The sequence below is a fragment of the Oxyura jamaicensis genome, chromosome 9, assembly GCF_011077185.1.
Source record: "Oxyura jamaicensis isolate SHBP4307 breed ruddy duck chromosome 9, BPBGC_Ojam_1.0, whole genome shotgun sequence".
Lineage (NCBI taxonomy): Eukaryota > Metazoa > Chordata > Aves > Anseriformes > Anatidae > Oxyura > Oxyura jamaicensis.
In genome coordinates this window covers 23,580,623-23,597,240 of record NC_048901.1, presented here as the reverse complement: position 1 = coordinate 23,597,240, position 16,618 = coordinate 23,580,623, and the positions used below count along the sequence as shown (strand labels likewise).

General features: G+C 48.4%; 2 protein-coding genes across 6 annotated transcripts in view; one reads left to right on the top strand and one right to left on the bottom strand.

Annotated features, from left to right (window-relative positions):
* B3GALNT1 (beta-1,3-N-acetylgalactosaminyltransferase 1 (globoside blood group)) overlaps positions 1-6,313 on the top strand; it is a 17,001-nt gene extending 10,688 nt beyond the window's left edge. Inside the window, exons 1-2 of one of the 3 annotated variants that reach the window (XM_035334097.1) lie at positions 53-312; positions 3,091-6,313. In XM_035334097.1, coding sequence (XP_035189988.1) covers positions 3,182-4,141 — 960 coding nt within the window. In that variant the 5' untranslated portion in view covers positions 53-312; positions 3,091-3,181 and the 3' untranslated portion in view covers positions 4,142-6,313. Of the gene's footprint in view, positions 1-52; positions 313-1,170; positions 1,712-3,090 lie in introns of those variants that run through there. The other 2 variants (XM_035334095.1, XM_035334096.1) reach the window with 2 other exon arrangements.
* A 5,169-nt stretch (positions 6,314-11,482) lies between these two features.
* PPM1L (protein phosphatase, Mg2+/Mn2+ dependent 1L) overlaps positions 11,483-16,618 on the bottom strand; it is a 66,360-nt gene continuing 61,224 nt past the window's right edge. For all 3 annotated transcript variants that reach the window (XM_035334098.1, XM_035334099.1, XM_035334100.1), the window contains exons 3-4: positions 15,200-15,361; positions 11,483-12,568 (exon numbers count right to left, since the gene is read on the bottom strand). In XM_035334098.1, coding sequence (XP_035189989.1) covers positions 12,222-12,568; positions 15,200-15,361 — 509 coding nt within the window. In that variant the 3' untranslated portion in view covers positions 11,483-12,221. The remainder of the gene's footprint in view (positions 12,569-15,199; positions 15,362-16,618) is intronic.

Sequence of the window (16,618 nt, the reverse complement as noted above, 5' to 3'; positions counted from 1 at the left end):
CATCCATCATCCATCATCCATCGTCCAGCATCCAGCATCCATCATCCATCATCCATCGTCCAGCATCCAGCATCCACCAGGCTGCGGCTGGAAGGTTCTGCGCGCAGGGCCGCAGGCTTGAGCCTAATTCACTTACAGAAAGAGCAGGGCTGCAAAGTGCTGACACGCATCCGAGTGCTGCATCCTGGGAGGGGGAAACGTTACTCCACCACACGCACATCCTTCCAAGGGCCGCGGACAGCCTCCAGCTGTGGATGCGGAGTGAAACCTGACGCGCTAATCCGGAGCAAACTGCCTTCGTACACACAGCCGGTAAGCAGCGGGCTGCATTCGCCCCGAAAAACAAGCATTTGAGACACTGAGAAAAACACCTTTGATTTGTCCAAAGGTGTATTTGCTTTACTGGGGCGAGGCTATCTCGCCTGTGGGGCACACTCAGTTTAAAACCCAGGGGTCAGAAAACAAAAAGAGGGGGGAGGCTGGCCCGGCCCTGGGGCTGAGGGGAGAGCGGCCGCTGGGCTGAGGGAACGGCCGTCACCCTGAGGCGGCCGCCCGGCACCCATCGCGGGCGGCGGAGCGGCTCGGTAACGGCGGTGGGGGCCCGGTGCCGGGCGGCTCGGCTCGGCTTCTTTCCCTTCCTTCCCCTTCCCTTCTCCACAATTCCGCTCCGCTCCCCGCCACGCCCCGGGCCGGGGCTCGCCGCGGCGGCCTTGCAGCGAGGCGGCGGCGGGCGGCCGCTGGGCCGCGGGGAGCGGGCCCCGGCGGTGCTGGTCCTCTTCCCCGCCTCGGCTCCCGCAGCTCCTCTGTCCCGCAGCTGGGCGCTGACCGAGCAGGTAACGTCTCCGAGCCTCGGGTCTGAATGCAAAATACTGCATCACTATCTTTAGTAGTATGAAAATGAAAGTAACCTAACTCGTTCTGTATAGAGCAGATTTACTCTCAAAGGATTCTACCTTCAGCTGCTACCTCTGCAAGCTCTTCGCTTACTGAAAGCTCTCCAGAAAATTAAGATTGCTCGGACAACTTGAAGCAGTAGCAAGTCACTAAAAAGTTATTGAAAGTATTTTTTCCAGTATTGTTGTTTTGGATAGCCCGGTATCTTGCAAAAATACCTCTAGTTGCTATCAGGAGTAAGCCACAGGAAGAACTTGAGAAGCCAAAACCAAAATACGTTTGCAAATGACTTCTGCAAGTTGATTAAAAAAATATTTTGCTATACTTCTGGCATTATAACTCTAGTAGGTATTTTTAACCTTTATATTGGTCCATCCATGCATTCCTGTTATTAGAATTCAATTATTACAATAATTTGCCACCTCTTCCCTGTCAAAAATGCCCACACTAAAAAATAACCCAGCTATAACAGAGTATGAGTGCCTAAAATTCCTATAGAGCATGCTCAGGCTGTTTTCTTAAATTTGCTTTAAAGCAATTGGTTTTATCTGGCAGCATAACCTCAGACGTTATTGAGTCTTGCCAGGAAGCTGCGAATGCACAAATGAAACCATTTCCTTGGAAGGACCGATCCTGAACGTACTTTAAGCATCTGAGCTAAGAAGTGGATTTTTCTGTCAAGTTAGGGTTTCCTCTTTAATTTGCCCTTTTTTCTGCATGAGTTTGAAGCAGAGTTCTGTGCCAAACACGTCTGGAGGATGACTGGCCTGCATTACGGGTTCTCAGCACTACAGAAATTGCTGCCTGATGCTTTGGGGTGTGTGGTTTTTACCCCTGACCACCACGAGAACCCTCTGTGGTTCACCTGTGCTATCTTGCAAAGAAGTCAGCGTGTCACTGGAGAAATGTGACTTTGGATGTCCAGAAGTGCTCTCTGCCATCGGTGGTGCTCCTGGCACCTGCTGGCTGCTGCCCTCTCCTTGCCACAGATCGCTGCCTGCCCGTGGGAGCCAGCAGCTCGCCTCTGGCTGCCCGTCCTCTTTTCTCCCTTGTGCAGCTGCGTGTTCCGCCTGGGTGGTAGGTTGGGGTATAAAGAGAAGTCAGCACCTTTCTTTTTTCTTCCATAAAGCTGGGCAGGTAATACAGCTTGGAGCGCGTACAGGAAAAGGAAATGGGAGCGCTCTGGGGTTCTAATCAACTTCCCCAAGCTACTGGTAGGTTGAACAGTCCTGACGATACTTTCCCCTGTGCTTTCCAGACTTCAATTTTGTTTTATTTGCGTGTATTTAATCCGATTGGAGAAACAGAAGTGAATCAACACAAAACTTCTGATGTTCTGTGTTTGTGTAAGCTAGTGAAAGACCATCATCATGTTAGGAAGTCCTTAATAAAAGTCACGCCTTCACCTGCAGCTCAGTGAGGTACCCCCAGTGGAGGAGTCACAGTATGACATAGTAATGATTCTCACTTAAAGATACCCAATACGTGTTCACAGTGTATGTAATTTTAAAGAAATATGGTAAAGGTAAGCACTGCTGAATGGAGGGCACAAGACTGGGATCTTATTTTTAAATGTAGCTGTAGAAAGCTGTAGTGGTTTGAGTACCCAGTCCTGGTACTGTAGCTGTAGCGTCAGCATGGACTCCACTCCAGGCTCAGCCCTGAGGTGATGGATGAATTATTTGCCTGTACTTCTTTCTTCACCTGCTGTCTTGGCCGATTTGCTCCATCTCATGAAAACTAGCAGAGCCTCCCTTCTTTGAAATAAACAACACATTTTTGAAGCCTCTGAACATCCATTTGACAAATGCTTCGCAGCCATTAGATTTTGTGGTCTGTATTCCTTCCTCCAGATTGAAATGAGTCGAAGACATTGCGCTGAGAGCTTTTGGCTTTCTTTGGGATCAAAATGGTTGATGAGTGATCTTTTGCCGAGACGTAGTTTATGTAAGGGAAACTTCCAGCTTAAGAGGTTTCAATCCATAGCGTACTCAGCAGCAGCTCAGTGTTCTGCTCATGCTCGTTCCTGGGATGCAGCCTTGGTTAATGGTGTATGGGTTGCTGCACGTGGCAGCTGGACCAATGAATCTTGGATGTGTCTTCATTATATTACAGCACACTTTTAGCTGACAAGCAGAGAAAAAGATACTGTGTGAGCACTAGCCTCTGAATACAACCTTTTCATTTCTTTTTCAGTAAGAAATGTGCTTCAGAACTTGTGGTGCAGATTTGGAAGGCCACTGATGTACTTCTACAAATCTGTTATTGCCTAGCTCCAGTAAGTGTCATGTATGTGGGACTGTTACAATGGGTTTTCTTGCTTCTTCTCGTATTTTCAGTCATAACACTGTGGTACATCACTTTTTCTTCCAACACTGTGATTGAACATGCAAACACCATGTACTTCTATGAATACGAACCGGTGTACAAGCAGCCGTACCTCTTCACGTCAGGAGAACACTTGAAATGCAAAGACATAGATCCATTTCTTGTCATCCTGGTGTCTTCGAGACCTAATGATGTGGAGTCAAGGCAGGCCATAAGGATAACATGGGGATCTCAGAGCTTCTGGTGGGGACATCGGATTCTAACCCTGTTCTTACTGGGTCAGGAAACTGAAAGAGAAGACAAGTCTGCAGCACTGTCAGTAGAAGATGAAAGCATCCTGTACGGTGACATAATTAGCCAAGATTTTATGGACACTTACGACAATCTTACTTTGAAAACAATCATGGCATTCAGATGGGTGACTGAATTCTGTCCAAATGCTAGATTCGTCATGAAGGCTGATTCTGATGTCTTCATCAACACAGGTAACTTAGTAAAATTTCTTCTGAAGCTCAACTCCTCAGAAACAATTTTCACTGGTTATCCTTTTATAGGTAGCTTTGCCTACAGAGGCTTCTACAAGAAAACATACATCTCTTACGATGAATATCCTTTCAGTTTTTATCCTCCGTACTGCAGTGGCATGGGTTATATATTGGACGGAAACCTGGCTCTGAGGGTTTATGAAATGATGAATCATATCAAACCTATTAAATTTGAGGATGTTTATGTTGGAATTTGCTTAAATATACTCAAGGTGAACGTCATCATTCCAGAAGAACAACGGTTCTTTCTTTATAAAATTAATTTTGATGTCTGTAAGTATAGGCGTTTGATTGCAGTACATGGCATTAAGCCAAGTGAAATGATCCAGTTTTGGCAGGATTTGTCATCCAACACTTCAGTAACTTGCCTTTGATTCTGTATAAATGTACATGAGCTTAAACCTGTACCGTCTTAAGCTTTGAGTTGTACTGCAAAAGTGTTCAACTAACACACAGGGCCACACGAAACAAAAGCGTGGTTGTTGAGCTGACTTTGGCTGAAGGACAACTGTGCTGCTGGAGCTGCGATGGCAGCGTTTCTCTGGGACGTTCCAATATCCTTAAGTGAAAATGTCACAAATTCGCAAAGCACTTTTCCATGTGTCTATCCTGTGCATGCAGGATACTTTGGAATACGCTGTCCTGTCTTGCTCTGATGCTTCTGCATGCTGTCTGCTGTAACCATGCGATTTCTGCCTCAATCTCCTGGAATTTATAAAAATGGTACAGGAGTTATGTTTATGCCAAGAAACTAGCCTCAAAGATGCTTCTCAGGGTACTGCCTAACTTGTTCTGTTGTTTTTATGAACTGTATCATCCTTTGCTGCCTTCAGGCACTTGTTCTCTGCCCAGCACCAAACTCGGAGCTACCTTATTGACACATAACCGCCCCTGTAATCGTTCTGAGTGTTCCAGGGCTCCGGATCTTGTGGGGTGTGCAGAAGCCAAGGGGAAGTTCTGAAAACGGGATGCACCCTGGGTGTGCATGTGTATGTGTATTTATATACATGTAAAACAGAATTGTTCTGGTGCCTTACTAGGAGCATTAGCAACGTTCACAGACCATTAGAAGGCTGGCCCAGAATACTCCATGTGCAGTTTGGGCCCGAGACGTCCCCCACCCTGTGGTACCATCAGGTACCGCATGTATCCGTACACGTGTGTACGTGCGTGTGTGCTGATGCATCCCGAGGGTTACTGGCACCACACTTCACATCCATTCAGAACTTTATACCCATTCCAAAAATAGTCTTCTTGCTTCAAGTTTTGAAATGAAAGAAGAATGAAAGTCTGGGCTTCTAACGTAAAGAAGACAAGCTGTAGTGTATCTGTAAAGGTGGGTATTCTGATCACTTTATTCATAGCGGCAAGACCAAGGGTTCAGTAGTTTACACTTCTAATAGACAACAATACAGAATCTGCAATTACATTAAGATAATTATTCCAGACACATCTAATACACAGCGGAGACTATAGTTACATCCTGTACATCTAGAATGACAGAGCACTGCCGCTTTATTTGTACTACAGCTAAGGTGTTATGATTTATTTACATTTGGCTGTCTTTCAGATAGTCTCTTAGAGACAAATTAGAAGAGGTACAGAAGCCTCTGGTACCAAGACTGAGGTTTCACCGATGTTTTTGTTACGGTGTGGTTATGGTCAGTATTGAATTCTGCTGTCTTTTCAATAACTGTACATAGCTTTATGATGGAAGTATAGGACTATTTTATGTATAAAAATGATGTATTGGGGAAAATACTGCCTAGACAAGTATCTCAGGTTTCAGTGTTCTCAGAATGTATGCTAAGAGGCTCAAAGCTTTTCAGAAAATATATATATATTTGTTAAACCGAATAGCTAAAGATACTGCATTGCATAACTGAGGAGAGAATGCTATTGTAGCTCCCGAAACAGGTAAAACTACAGCTATTCCTATTGTTCTAGGATCCGTTATTTGATGGTTGTAGAACTGTGGTCAGATCCTGAGAGCTCTGTGAGAAATGGTTAACTTGCTCTTTGATTGTTTATACCTCTAAATAAATAAAAAAAAAGCGTTGTTTTTTTTAAAGCCTGCGTGTAAAATGTTTAGAAATAAATGGTCACAAGAACACTGGTACTACAGCATAGTTTGTATTGCTCTTCCAAAAAAATGTGGTTATGAAAGACTATGCAACCTTCAGCAGCTGGGTAGGTAAAGCAGACAGTGCTCCGGGTGGGGGAATGAAAATGAGGGCTGGGATAAATGGCTGTGCAGTGCTGCAGTACCAATGGGACCGTCGCCAAGCAAGGTAGTTTATACTTGCACCCCAGAATGATAACGCTGACCATAGATGACAAGGCTTTTGCTCTCACCAACGCAGCTTTATGTACACAGTGATCTGTTTATGCCACCTGAAATTGTCATTTAAAGGGAACGTCAGTTCTGCACTGCAAAGTATTCCCGACTCTGCTTTTTTTTTTTTTTTTTTTTTTTCCTGCAACTCATTTCCAAATCTACTTTGTATCTGAGTCTGACCTTATTATTGCTTAAAGGGCTGGAAAAACACCCAACTAAGCTAATGTTTCTGCTTAACCCACGTACTGGGAGAGTTTCTAGTGTGAGCAGCCACGCAACAGGTAAAAGAGCGTAAGACTGGGAACTAAAACAAGCATTTAAATCAGTGGGGGGCCCAAATTTTATAGCATCTGCTCACTGAAATGATGTGTAAACCACAGGCTAAGATTTTTCCAAATCCTAAGATTCTTTTACCGCGCACGTAGGTGGCTCAGAAAGCCGTATTAACATAAAACGCCAAGCAGTTAGGACGTTGACATGAAGAGTGTCAGGCTTTCTGCTCTGAAAAGCCCGGTAATCCACTGGTCAAAGGTGTCTGGAAGCTACTTCAGGGTGAACAGCAAAAGGCTGACAGTCCGACATTTCAAGCCTGTCTTGCCTGTACGTTGTTTCAGAGAGTTCCCAAGTCAAAATGCTTCTGTGTGTTGTGGACGTTTTAGAATAAACAAGTTCAGCACAAGCCACCAAGTGTGTGCTGCAGATTCGGAGGCAGCATCGCTGCAGGCAGCTCAGTGCGACACGCAGACAGGCGGGCTCTTCTTCCGAAGTTTCATGGTACGCGCTCTACTCAGTACTGAAAGACGTCAGTGCAAGTGGTAAGTGACTCACAAATGGATGGACAGGAAATGATGTGATTCCATCATATTTAAAACAAAATTAAACTAGAAGCTGCTTGGAGGGTAACCGACCCAAGTGACACCGGATTGCTGATTGCCTACCAGGTACGTTAGCCGTGGTGAAGGCGGTGGGGAGGCAGAGCTCCACTCCCTGCTTTTCGTCTCTGTTTTTGTCTGACCAACGTGTGCCACTTTGGTCATTTACTAAGTAAGTTTTCTGTGATTTGCTTACATTAGAGGGGTTGGGGAGAGAGATGGAAAGCTTTCTGCAGCATTTAAAAACGCAGCGCTCACCCCAGGCAACCTCTCCTGAGAGGGTCTGTGGCTCAGCACTGTTTACCTCTGCCCTTCCCACAGTTGCTACGCAGCACGATCATTTTCCAGGCCACATTAATCCAAATGACCCGAATGAGGTTTTTTATAGTGTGAGTGACGATGGTGCGTAGATGTCATAAGCATCCCAATCTGCTCTCTGACCTGCGGTGACAGCCCGTGTCCTCGCTGCTGCTCTCAGTAGCGCTGTGTGGTGGTCCTTCAAGTAAGGGGGACGTGCAGCCTCCCCTGAGCTTGCAGTAAAGATGCAATCTCAGAAACACGCGTCTTTGTGAGAAAAATGCTAAAACAGAAGCCTGAAGAGGCTCTGAGGTAAGAGAATACAGCGACGTTGTGCTAAATGGAAGCTGTCTTTCACCAGGACAAATTGCTTAAATGCGCAGGTTTTATCTTGTGTGCTGTGTAGGCTGCTCTCTAACAAACATCTGCGCTACCCGTTCAGAGCCCTCACTGTGCAGTTCATTTTCATAATGCGTTTTTCTTGGTCATTTTTTTGAGAGCACTTCCAAATGCCTCGGGTAGACGTGGGTTTGCAGGCACTCAGTATAAGACTCGTGCGATACGGCTTTAACGTTGTTCTTGCAGCCCCTGCCCGTTAGCTTTGTCCTTAATGCTAGCATGGTTGTTACAGTTTGACGTGTTAAAGGCAGGAGGATTTGAAATGCACAAAGATGGACTTCATTTGTAAATCCAGCATTTGCTAACCCCTGCAAGAAGCAGTTTATCAGGGAGCAGCGTAATGGCTCAGCGCAGAGCGGAACTAACTCCAAAGAACTTTTTCCAAAAGCCACTGTTTAGCCTAACTCATTTTTTTCCTACCCGAAGGACGAAGTTTAAAAATCACACGGGGACTTTGGCAGTTCTGGTGTGAAAAAGTCTGATTTCATCAGCAGATGAATCCAAGTGAGCGCATGGGCGGAGGCACAGGAGCAAACTCGTGCTGCTTTTGGCCTACTGACTGTCACGGGGTCCTGGGAGCGTGGTGGCACAGGCACAGCCTTGCTTGCTGGGGGCGCTGAGCAGGTATTTGCCACACAGCTGGACTTCGTGACTGTTCTTGTAATTACCAAGATTAAAGCACACGCAGTTAGCGTACACTTTTGTCTACATTCCCCTCATGCCCCTGAACTCAGCGTAGCAATGGGCAGAGAGCAAGGCTTCTCAGTCCCATGTTTTCACCTCTAAAGCATTTTCATTGATTACTCATTTAGCTTTGCTCTATACAGGCTGAAAAGATTTCTGAGCACCTGTGTCCCAAGATGGGACTGCACAGCCTTAAAAGAACCACGGCTGGTCCTTTAAATGCCGGACAAAAGCTTTATTTCCCCATTGCTCAACCAGCTCAGTATGTCCTTAATGCCAGACAGAGGAACTGACACACTCATAAAAGTGGAGTTCAGAACTTTAGTCCAGAACTGCTCTTGATGTCAGCCTCTATTTATGGCTTTAGACAGGCTGCAGCTGCTTTGATTGCACACGCTTTGCTTAACAGAGCAAAACAAGCCTGCAGTGTTACGGGTAACTGGAGACACACTGAAACCTGGGACCCCTGGCTACCTGGGGAATGGGTATTTAAAACAGCTGCTTACCTGAGCCGTCAGTACTACACAAACACCAGGAATTCAAAATTGCCGCCCCGATGCTGTGCCACGTCCTGCTGCACGGCTCTGGCACATGCGGGGATGGTTCTGGCTACGTGGCTGGGAGCTCCTTCCGGATACAGGCGGTGTGATTAAGGCAGGGGAATCGGGCCCTAGATCCTTTAGGCTGTGTAAGCAATACATTACTTCATCTGGTCACCCGGCAGCTAGTTGCGTGTATCACAGCAGAATTTGGCACAAATCGGCACAGCCAGAAAGCTGCAGAGCTACAGCTGGGTTCACAAACAGGAGGCGGCTGGCAGGGAACGTGGGCAGGCACCGTGCCTGGACGGTTAGGACTCACGAAGCCTCCATCTCTGCTAGTGTTTCGCCTCTAAACCTAACGCAGCTGTTACCGTTTTTTTAAAGCAAACCAAACCAAGACAAAAGAAGAAAGGCCAGCAGCCTTACCAGGGATCGCTGCCTGAACAGCCGTGGCCAGGAAGGGGGCTGCTACAGGGGCGGGAGCGTTACGGAGCCAGCTGAAGGGGCTGGAGCAACCACTGCCCTCACTGCAAATGCTGAAAGACTGAGATAGAGCCAACAGTAGCTGACGGGGCAGCCACGGGCGAGTGAATCCTGGCATAAATATCCAAGCAAGCCTGCAGAACTCTTCTGTGTTGTGCTGTGAGCTTTAAGTTCTTCCAGCAAGCCACGTGAGAGCTCGCTTTACTCCCTCCCCCAGCTTCCTAGGGCAGCCACGGGACTCTGTGAAGGCACGCACTTCCCGCTACCTCATTTCCCAGCTATCTCAAGTGCTAGAGCACCCAGAAAGCCGGCCGTGCTCAAGAGGCCTGGAATTCCTCAGCAATGCTTGCTAGCCTCCAGAACGTGCGCTGCAGAGAGGGTTACTGCAGCCATCAGCTTCTCACTGAAGTGGGGGTAGTCTACACTTTTTTTTTTGGAGCTGCCCAGTGTTCTGCTTCCAGCTTCTCAAATGCCCGGGAAGGATGGGTAGTTCTGTCACTGCTGCACAAGCCTCTCTGCTGTAGGCTTCTGTGGGCTGCCAGGTCTAGTTCTTCTTTCCTCTGGGCAGCTGTTTTGACACACACCCAGTCTGTTCTCCACAGAAAAGCCAGCACAACAGAACCATCACCTGTGAAGGAGAAAGGAAAGGCGAACGCTCCATGCACCGTGAGCTCTGCCTAGAGCCCGGTTCCGATCCTGCTGCTGTAGCACTACGATGTGATTTAGCACTCCCTTGAAAATAGCCCACGAGGTTTTCATTGCACAGCATTCGACCTCAAATAATTTTTCAAAATAAAACAACCGAGGTACCCCGCAACTATCAGCATTTCCCGTCACCCACTCAATTTAAAAGCAAACTTGCATTTAAAATTCCCTGAAAGCTGTTCTTCCTGTTCGAGTGATTAAAAACGCCTGAGACCTTCCATCCTCAGGGGAAGGGCCACTCGGGCTGGTTTCAGAGCACGCCGGACGCTTCCGTCCTTGTGTGTCTCCCTGGCACGCTTTGTCCTCTGCTCGGAGCCAAGGGGCTCCACTCACAGCTTTGACCGGGGAGAGGCTGCTGAAGGCCACGCGCACGATTTGGAGAGCACTGGAAATAGCAGCATCTCCCATTAAAAACTGTGATTAACTCCAAACAAACTCAAGAAGGGAGGTTTGGTATAAAAGAGCTGACCTAGGAATAAGAATGAAAAGACGATGGGAATTCCTTCCTGCACAGAAAGCAGAATTTGTGCTCTCATCTTTGTCTTGAGAGACACCCTACCTGCGAACACGGCCACAACACATCTCAGCGTTTTAGAGACCTGCAAGCCACGCTGCAAGCCACATTCCCAGAAAATGCTTTAGGTGGGGGATAGCTTTTTGTCTAGTTACTCTTGTATCCGCACCCAAGGCAGTGTTAGTTACTCTATAACTACAGACGATGGCCCTGGTTCAGCCCAGGGACCAAGTACGGAGGACTTCCACTACCTCCAAGACAAGAGACGCCAGTGGATCATCCAGGAGCACGTTCTGAAGGGCGGGAGGAGTCCCAGGGGACACGAGGCAGGTTACGCAAGCCACCCAGAACACCAACATCCAACCTGGGCCCTGACTCCGTTCCCCCGACACGCGTTGTCCTGTCCTGCCACTGCTGCTGCTTGTTCATGAAGCAGCCAACGACGTTATCAGATGGCACGCCTAGAATGCCATGGCTTAAACTTACAACAGTCACAGATCCCAAAATACAGTTCAGTATTGAAAGTTAGATCCAAAAATATTTTTATCTGGAATTATCACAAGCTTTCATCTCAACAGTGCGCCGACACTGCTCGGCATTAATACCTCATACCAGAAATCGTTCGAAGGAGGCCTTCCCCAGATTAAAACCACCAATTAATCTGCGGTGCTACAAAGTCTTTAAGAGGCGTGACTTCCACCTAGGTCGCTCTAAGGAACTTCTGCTTTGATAGGTTTCCCGACAGTCACTAATGAAATTAATTCTATCTTGCGTTGTTTTCTTACATGCCTATGAAAAGTCCATGCGAAAAACCGAAGAAAAAGGTGAGTCTCAGCGAACGCCGGTCATTCTGCTAGCACAACAGCTTTCGTTTGGTTGGGTTTTTGATAGAGAAGGTGACAGACCTCAGACCGCCAGTATCCTGCTGGAGTTTGACACTACGGCAGAGAAGAAACGCGAGGAAAGCAACGCATGGACGGAACAAGGACGTGTCTCCGGGTAGCTCAGTGCCAATACCGAGCCACGTGCTCGGCAGGGGTTTATTTAACGGGGGGTGGGAGGGGGGCAAAGCGTGAGCCAGCTGTGTGACAGCAGGCTGAGAGCTGGCTGCTCGTCCTCCTTGTACCAGTAACAGCCCGACAATCACAGACCTCCAACACAACCTTAGCACTGCAGATTAAAAAAGAAAAGAGATGAGAGACATTAGAGCATCGTTCTGGAAAGTCACACCTACAAGTGAAAAGCGACATCACTCCCACCACCCGCTATTAGCAGCCGCGCTGCCCTGCTGCGCATCTCAACAAACCTCTTAGAAATGAGAGGTAAAAAATCAAGCGAAAAGCATACGCAGGATTTCTAAAGAAAATTCCGAAATGGAAGATTACGGTCAGCTTCTAAGGAGCAGCGAGGTCACAGGAGAGATAGGTGTGAACAAACTTAATTCTTATGATCACTCAAAACGTGGTTGTTGTATTGCTCCTTCTGTTAAGCAAAGAACAAAGACCAGAGGGATCTGTTCTTTTCGTGGAGAATCTTGATGGTATTTACTAGAGCCTTCCACTATGTTTAAAATGTCAGAGTTCGTTTTAAGTTCCGCGTGAGGCAGAGAACCACTGCGAATTATTGTTCTTCCGTTTTGCTGCTATTCCTGAACTTCACCACCATCACTGTTATATTATCAGGGCATCCTCTGTAAAAGGACTGTAGAACTATACTCTTTGCCCCAAAGTGTGGTTCATCCAAGCGTTCCTTGATGAATCGGACAGCCTCCTCGTTGCTGAAAGCATCCCACAGACCGTCGGATGCCAGGATCATGAACTCTGGCTGCAGTTTGTCCAGGTCAAAAGTGAGGATGTCGGGGTCAGGAATGACAACATTCAGGTTCTTCAGGGGGTAATCCCCCAGCGAGCGGGACATGGCCAGGATCCCCTGAACACGCCAGGAGCCATTAAAGCTGATGAATCCACCTGGAAAGAAACACAAACGCGTTAAAACCTTCCCCGACTCGGTGTCAGGTCCACCAAAAACTGTGATGTGGTGTCCTGAGGTACACCAGTGTCACACATCTCAAAAACAGGAGATGTCCTCAGTAAATGCCACAGTGCTGCAACAAAGAGTGGGACCGTGCCTGCCTGCTCGTGCTGCTGGAACAGCTGGAGCACACGAGTGGCTGTGCTTTTGAACGAAGCCCCTTTGTAGCTCCCTTCTCAGTGAAGTTCACGTTTCCCCACCTCAGAAGATCTCTGAAGGAAACGTAACGGTGACAACACCTGCAGCAGGACCCAACTCTCACCTAAGGCGTTAGGAAAGAAGCAGGTGCAAAAACATTTGTAGGCTCTTCTGGCAAGCTGCCCCGCATGAGGTGTGTCAAACAAAGCCAGAGAAACGTCAACAAACCAATCACAGAACTTTAAGCTGGAAGAACGCAGGGTGCGATCTGACTGACGGGCTGACCATCACCACGACTGAGGCTACTTCCAGGTGAAAATGGGTTACGCTATTTAGAGGTCGCCCATGGTAAGGTAGGTTTTGCACTGACACCACTGCAGTGATTGGTACACGGCCCGACTGCCGTACGAAGGGAATGGCACGGGGCCTCGAGGTCACAGCAGAAGGGAAGCACCTTCGAGATAACACGTGTGTGGTTGTGTGCCACTGTCTGCAGCGATGCCCAGCAGGATTTCCTCCAGCCTAACGGGAATCCAAAGTCAGAGTCCCTTGAGGACAACTGATTTGCGAAAGGCCCAACGCGGAGCATTAAAACACAACGAGGTTACACGACCCGGTGTCTGTATCTGCAGCTTGTCCCCTTCGATACTCTTAGAAACGCGGCTGTTGGTTGCAGTTACCGGAGTGTTCTCAGCTCCCTACTGCGACTCCACAGCCAGGCGGCCAAAGGAGCCCTGCCCCACTGCTGCTGCGTGTTTGGGGGGCACCCGCGCTGTCCGTGGCACGGCCACCTCGTCACCAGCACAGGGAGTTCCTTCAGAAGTGGTTAGAGCTGTCGTGACTCGGCCTGTAACCTATGTACGCATCGGAATGGCAGGGGAAGCAAAAGGCAATTAGGCAGAGGCAGCTTAAGCACACGTTGCACAGGGTTAGAGGAGAGCACTGCTGCCATCCCTCACTGCTTACGGAGGAGGGAGCCGCGTACACCAGCCTTTGCAGGCGTGCTGCTGCGTACCAAGTGCCTTTTCAGCAGGTAACAGGTGAGCAAATTCCCTAAGCTATTATGCTAGCTGGAGTATTTCTTGTTCAGCTGCAGGTAATTACCATGTTTACCTGTCTGTTAAATTAACTTCTTCCGAAGCTGGAAATTCCTGCAAAAACCCAGGTTCACTCTTCATGGCGCTGTGTTCTAAAGGCTCGTTTCAACATAAACACCAAAACTAACCAACGTTAGGTGAAGGCCTTCTCCGGATGAACAACCGTACAGAGCACCCGGATGATACCGGTAAAGGAGGCCTCAGGAACTTCAACTGCTACATGGAAAACTCTCCAGTTTTTACTCCTACATCTCCCCAGTACACAGCTGAAGCAAAGCCAGACCAAGATTTTCCTATTCCTGGTTTTTAGGATCTGTAAACTTTTTATGTCCCCTTGGGGAACTCACACGACCTTGGGTCTCTGTGTAGCGGCAGGAAGAATCGCTCTGCTCTCACGCTTCCTCGGCGATAAAAGCAAACTGAGCAGGCAGGCATTTGACACGTACGGGCATTAATACTGGTGCGGGCATACTGATAACCTGCAGGATTTAAAAATGCTTTATGCTCAGGGAAAAACGCGTTATTTCCACTTTATAGATGAAGAATTTGAGGCAGAGAAACAATGCATCTCTAGAGGCAATGCCCATCAGTAGGTTTAACACATTTTATCAAATAATTTCCTGCTGCAGGCTGCTGTGGGAGCCAAACCAGAGATGGGTTCAGAAGAGGCTCTGACAAACTCATGGACAACTGGCTATTACACCTGATTTATAAAATAAATCGATTTATTGTGGAAAAGTTACTGTTGCTGTACCCCCGCTGCAACCTCCGTTTGTGCTCATTAACAGCCATTATAAGGGAACAAAAAATAGTTGTCAGGAATTAGATTCACGGTCTGCTTATTGCAGAAACGAAACCTCGCTGAGCTTCAGACCCAGCCTCTTAGATGAGGGCTGCTGCCACGATGCGGCCGTGAGGCGCCTGGAAGGGTGCTGGGTAAGGGTGCTGCGTGAGGGTGCTGGGTGAGGGTGCTGCGTGAGGGTGCTGGGTAAGGGTGCTGCGTGAGGGTGCTGCATGAGGGTGCTGCCGCTGATTGTTGACGTGCTCCCTGCAGAGATCGCAGGGGAGCTGGCCAGGACGGCGCACTGGCTGTTGGAGATGAAGGCTGCTCTGCTTCCTTCGCCAGCGCCTCATTCAGGGAGCGGCCAGCCTGCTTCCATTTGCCCGCACCGTGAACCCCTCCGAACGGAGCTGTGTTAATAAGGGAAGGGTTTATCTGCTGATGCCTCGCTCTGGTACTCTCAGTGTCTCACAGGGGAAAAGTCTGCGTTACTGACGGAGGAGAGAATATAAAGACGGCCCTTCAATCCAAGGCCAAACGCTGTAACTCACCAGCTCTTTTAATCCTCTTCCTCTCTTTCAGCTGGTAGGGCTTGTGGTCGTGGGACAAGGGGATGGCGTTCCCGTCCTTGTCACACAGCACTCCCCGCGAGTCGCCGACGTTGGCCACCGTGAGTTCTTTATCTGACAGCAGCGCGATCAGACAGGTCGTACCTGGGGAAAGACAGAAGGCAGTGGGGAGCAGGAACAATGACAGAGGATACAAGCAGCGGCAGTTACGCTGCACGCTTCCTGCGGTCGCTGTCTGTGGCTGTGAGGAGCAGCAGCCGTACACGTACCTGACAGAGGAGCAAGCTGTCGTCACACCTGACAGCTTCCTTCTAATGCTACTTATTAAGTCTATGAGATTTCCTCTCTTACCAGCTGGTGTTACCGAGTCATTCCCTACGCACGCCATCTCCCACTGTTGCTGTTTGGACAGACGCTACCCGGAGTCCTGCTGCGGTGGGCACTGATCTCGGCGTTCGCTGCCTTGCTTCCGCAGGAAGGCGACTGGTGGCGAGGCTGAAAATCAACTCGGCGGTCTCACGCTCAGGTAGGAAAAATGATTTGCAGGGAAGTGTCCTTCAGATCTGTGATCCTGGAGAGGGGCTCGGGGGGCAGAGGGGCTTCCAGTCTCTGAGCGCTGCCTCTTCCTAACGGCCAGGAGCAGCAGGAGACAGAAGCGCGCCTCGTGGCCATGCGCCACGTGCAGGGCTAGGAGACTGCAGACCTGCTACAGCTGCTGCTGGTAGGAAAGCCACGCATCCGAAGGATGGTTTATTGAAACAAAGAAAACCACCTGACATTTTTAATTACTTCAACCTTTCAGTACGCGGAGCGTTTAGTCAGTCGGTGACCACAGGCACAGGACCGTCAGCTCAAGTGGCAGGAAGGCACTGGAAAAAGTGGGCTGTTTTCAAGGTACTGACACCATGGCTTTTATTTGCCTCGTTTAATTGCCCCTGAGCAGCAAGACCCTGTTAAGAGCAGACAGACCCCGTTAAGAACACGCCTTCTGTACGTTTTGCCCTTGTGGCCAGTGCGCTCTGAGCTGCGGTAATGAAAACTGCAGGTATTAAAAGTACTGCTGCACCTGCTTTGGGCCAGCTGTCACCATTTCATCCGTATTTTAGAACAGAGAGATGACAAGTGACGAGGGTTCTATACACACACCGGCAAACGTTAACAGGGAACGTTCCTGACTTGGATTTCGTCACGACGCACTCCTGAAGTTACTACACGATGCTTACAAAAGGTACTCCAGCATCCTTCAGTAAATAAAATGCATTTCGTGGCTGCTTTCTTTTCCTTTTACATGATCGAGGGAAGCACATGGCTGAGTTTTCACCTCTGTTGTTAATTTACATCTAATTATTCATTAACACGAGGCATCTGCCCTTGTCGCGTAGCGGAGATTGACAGGGAAAA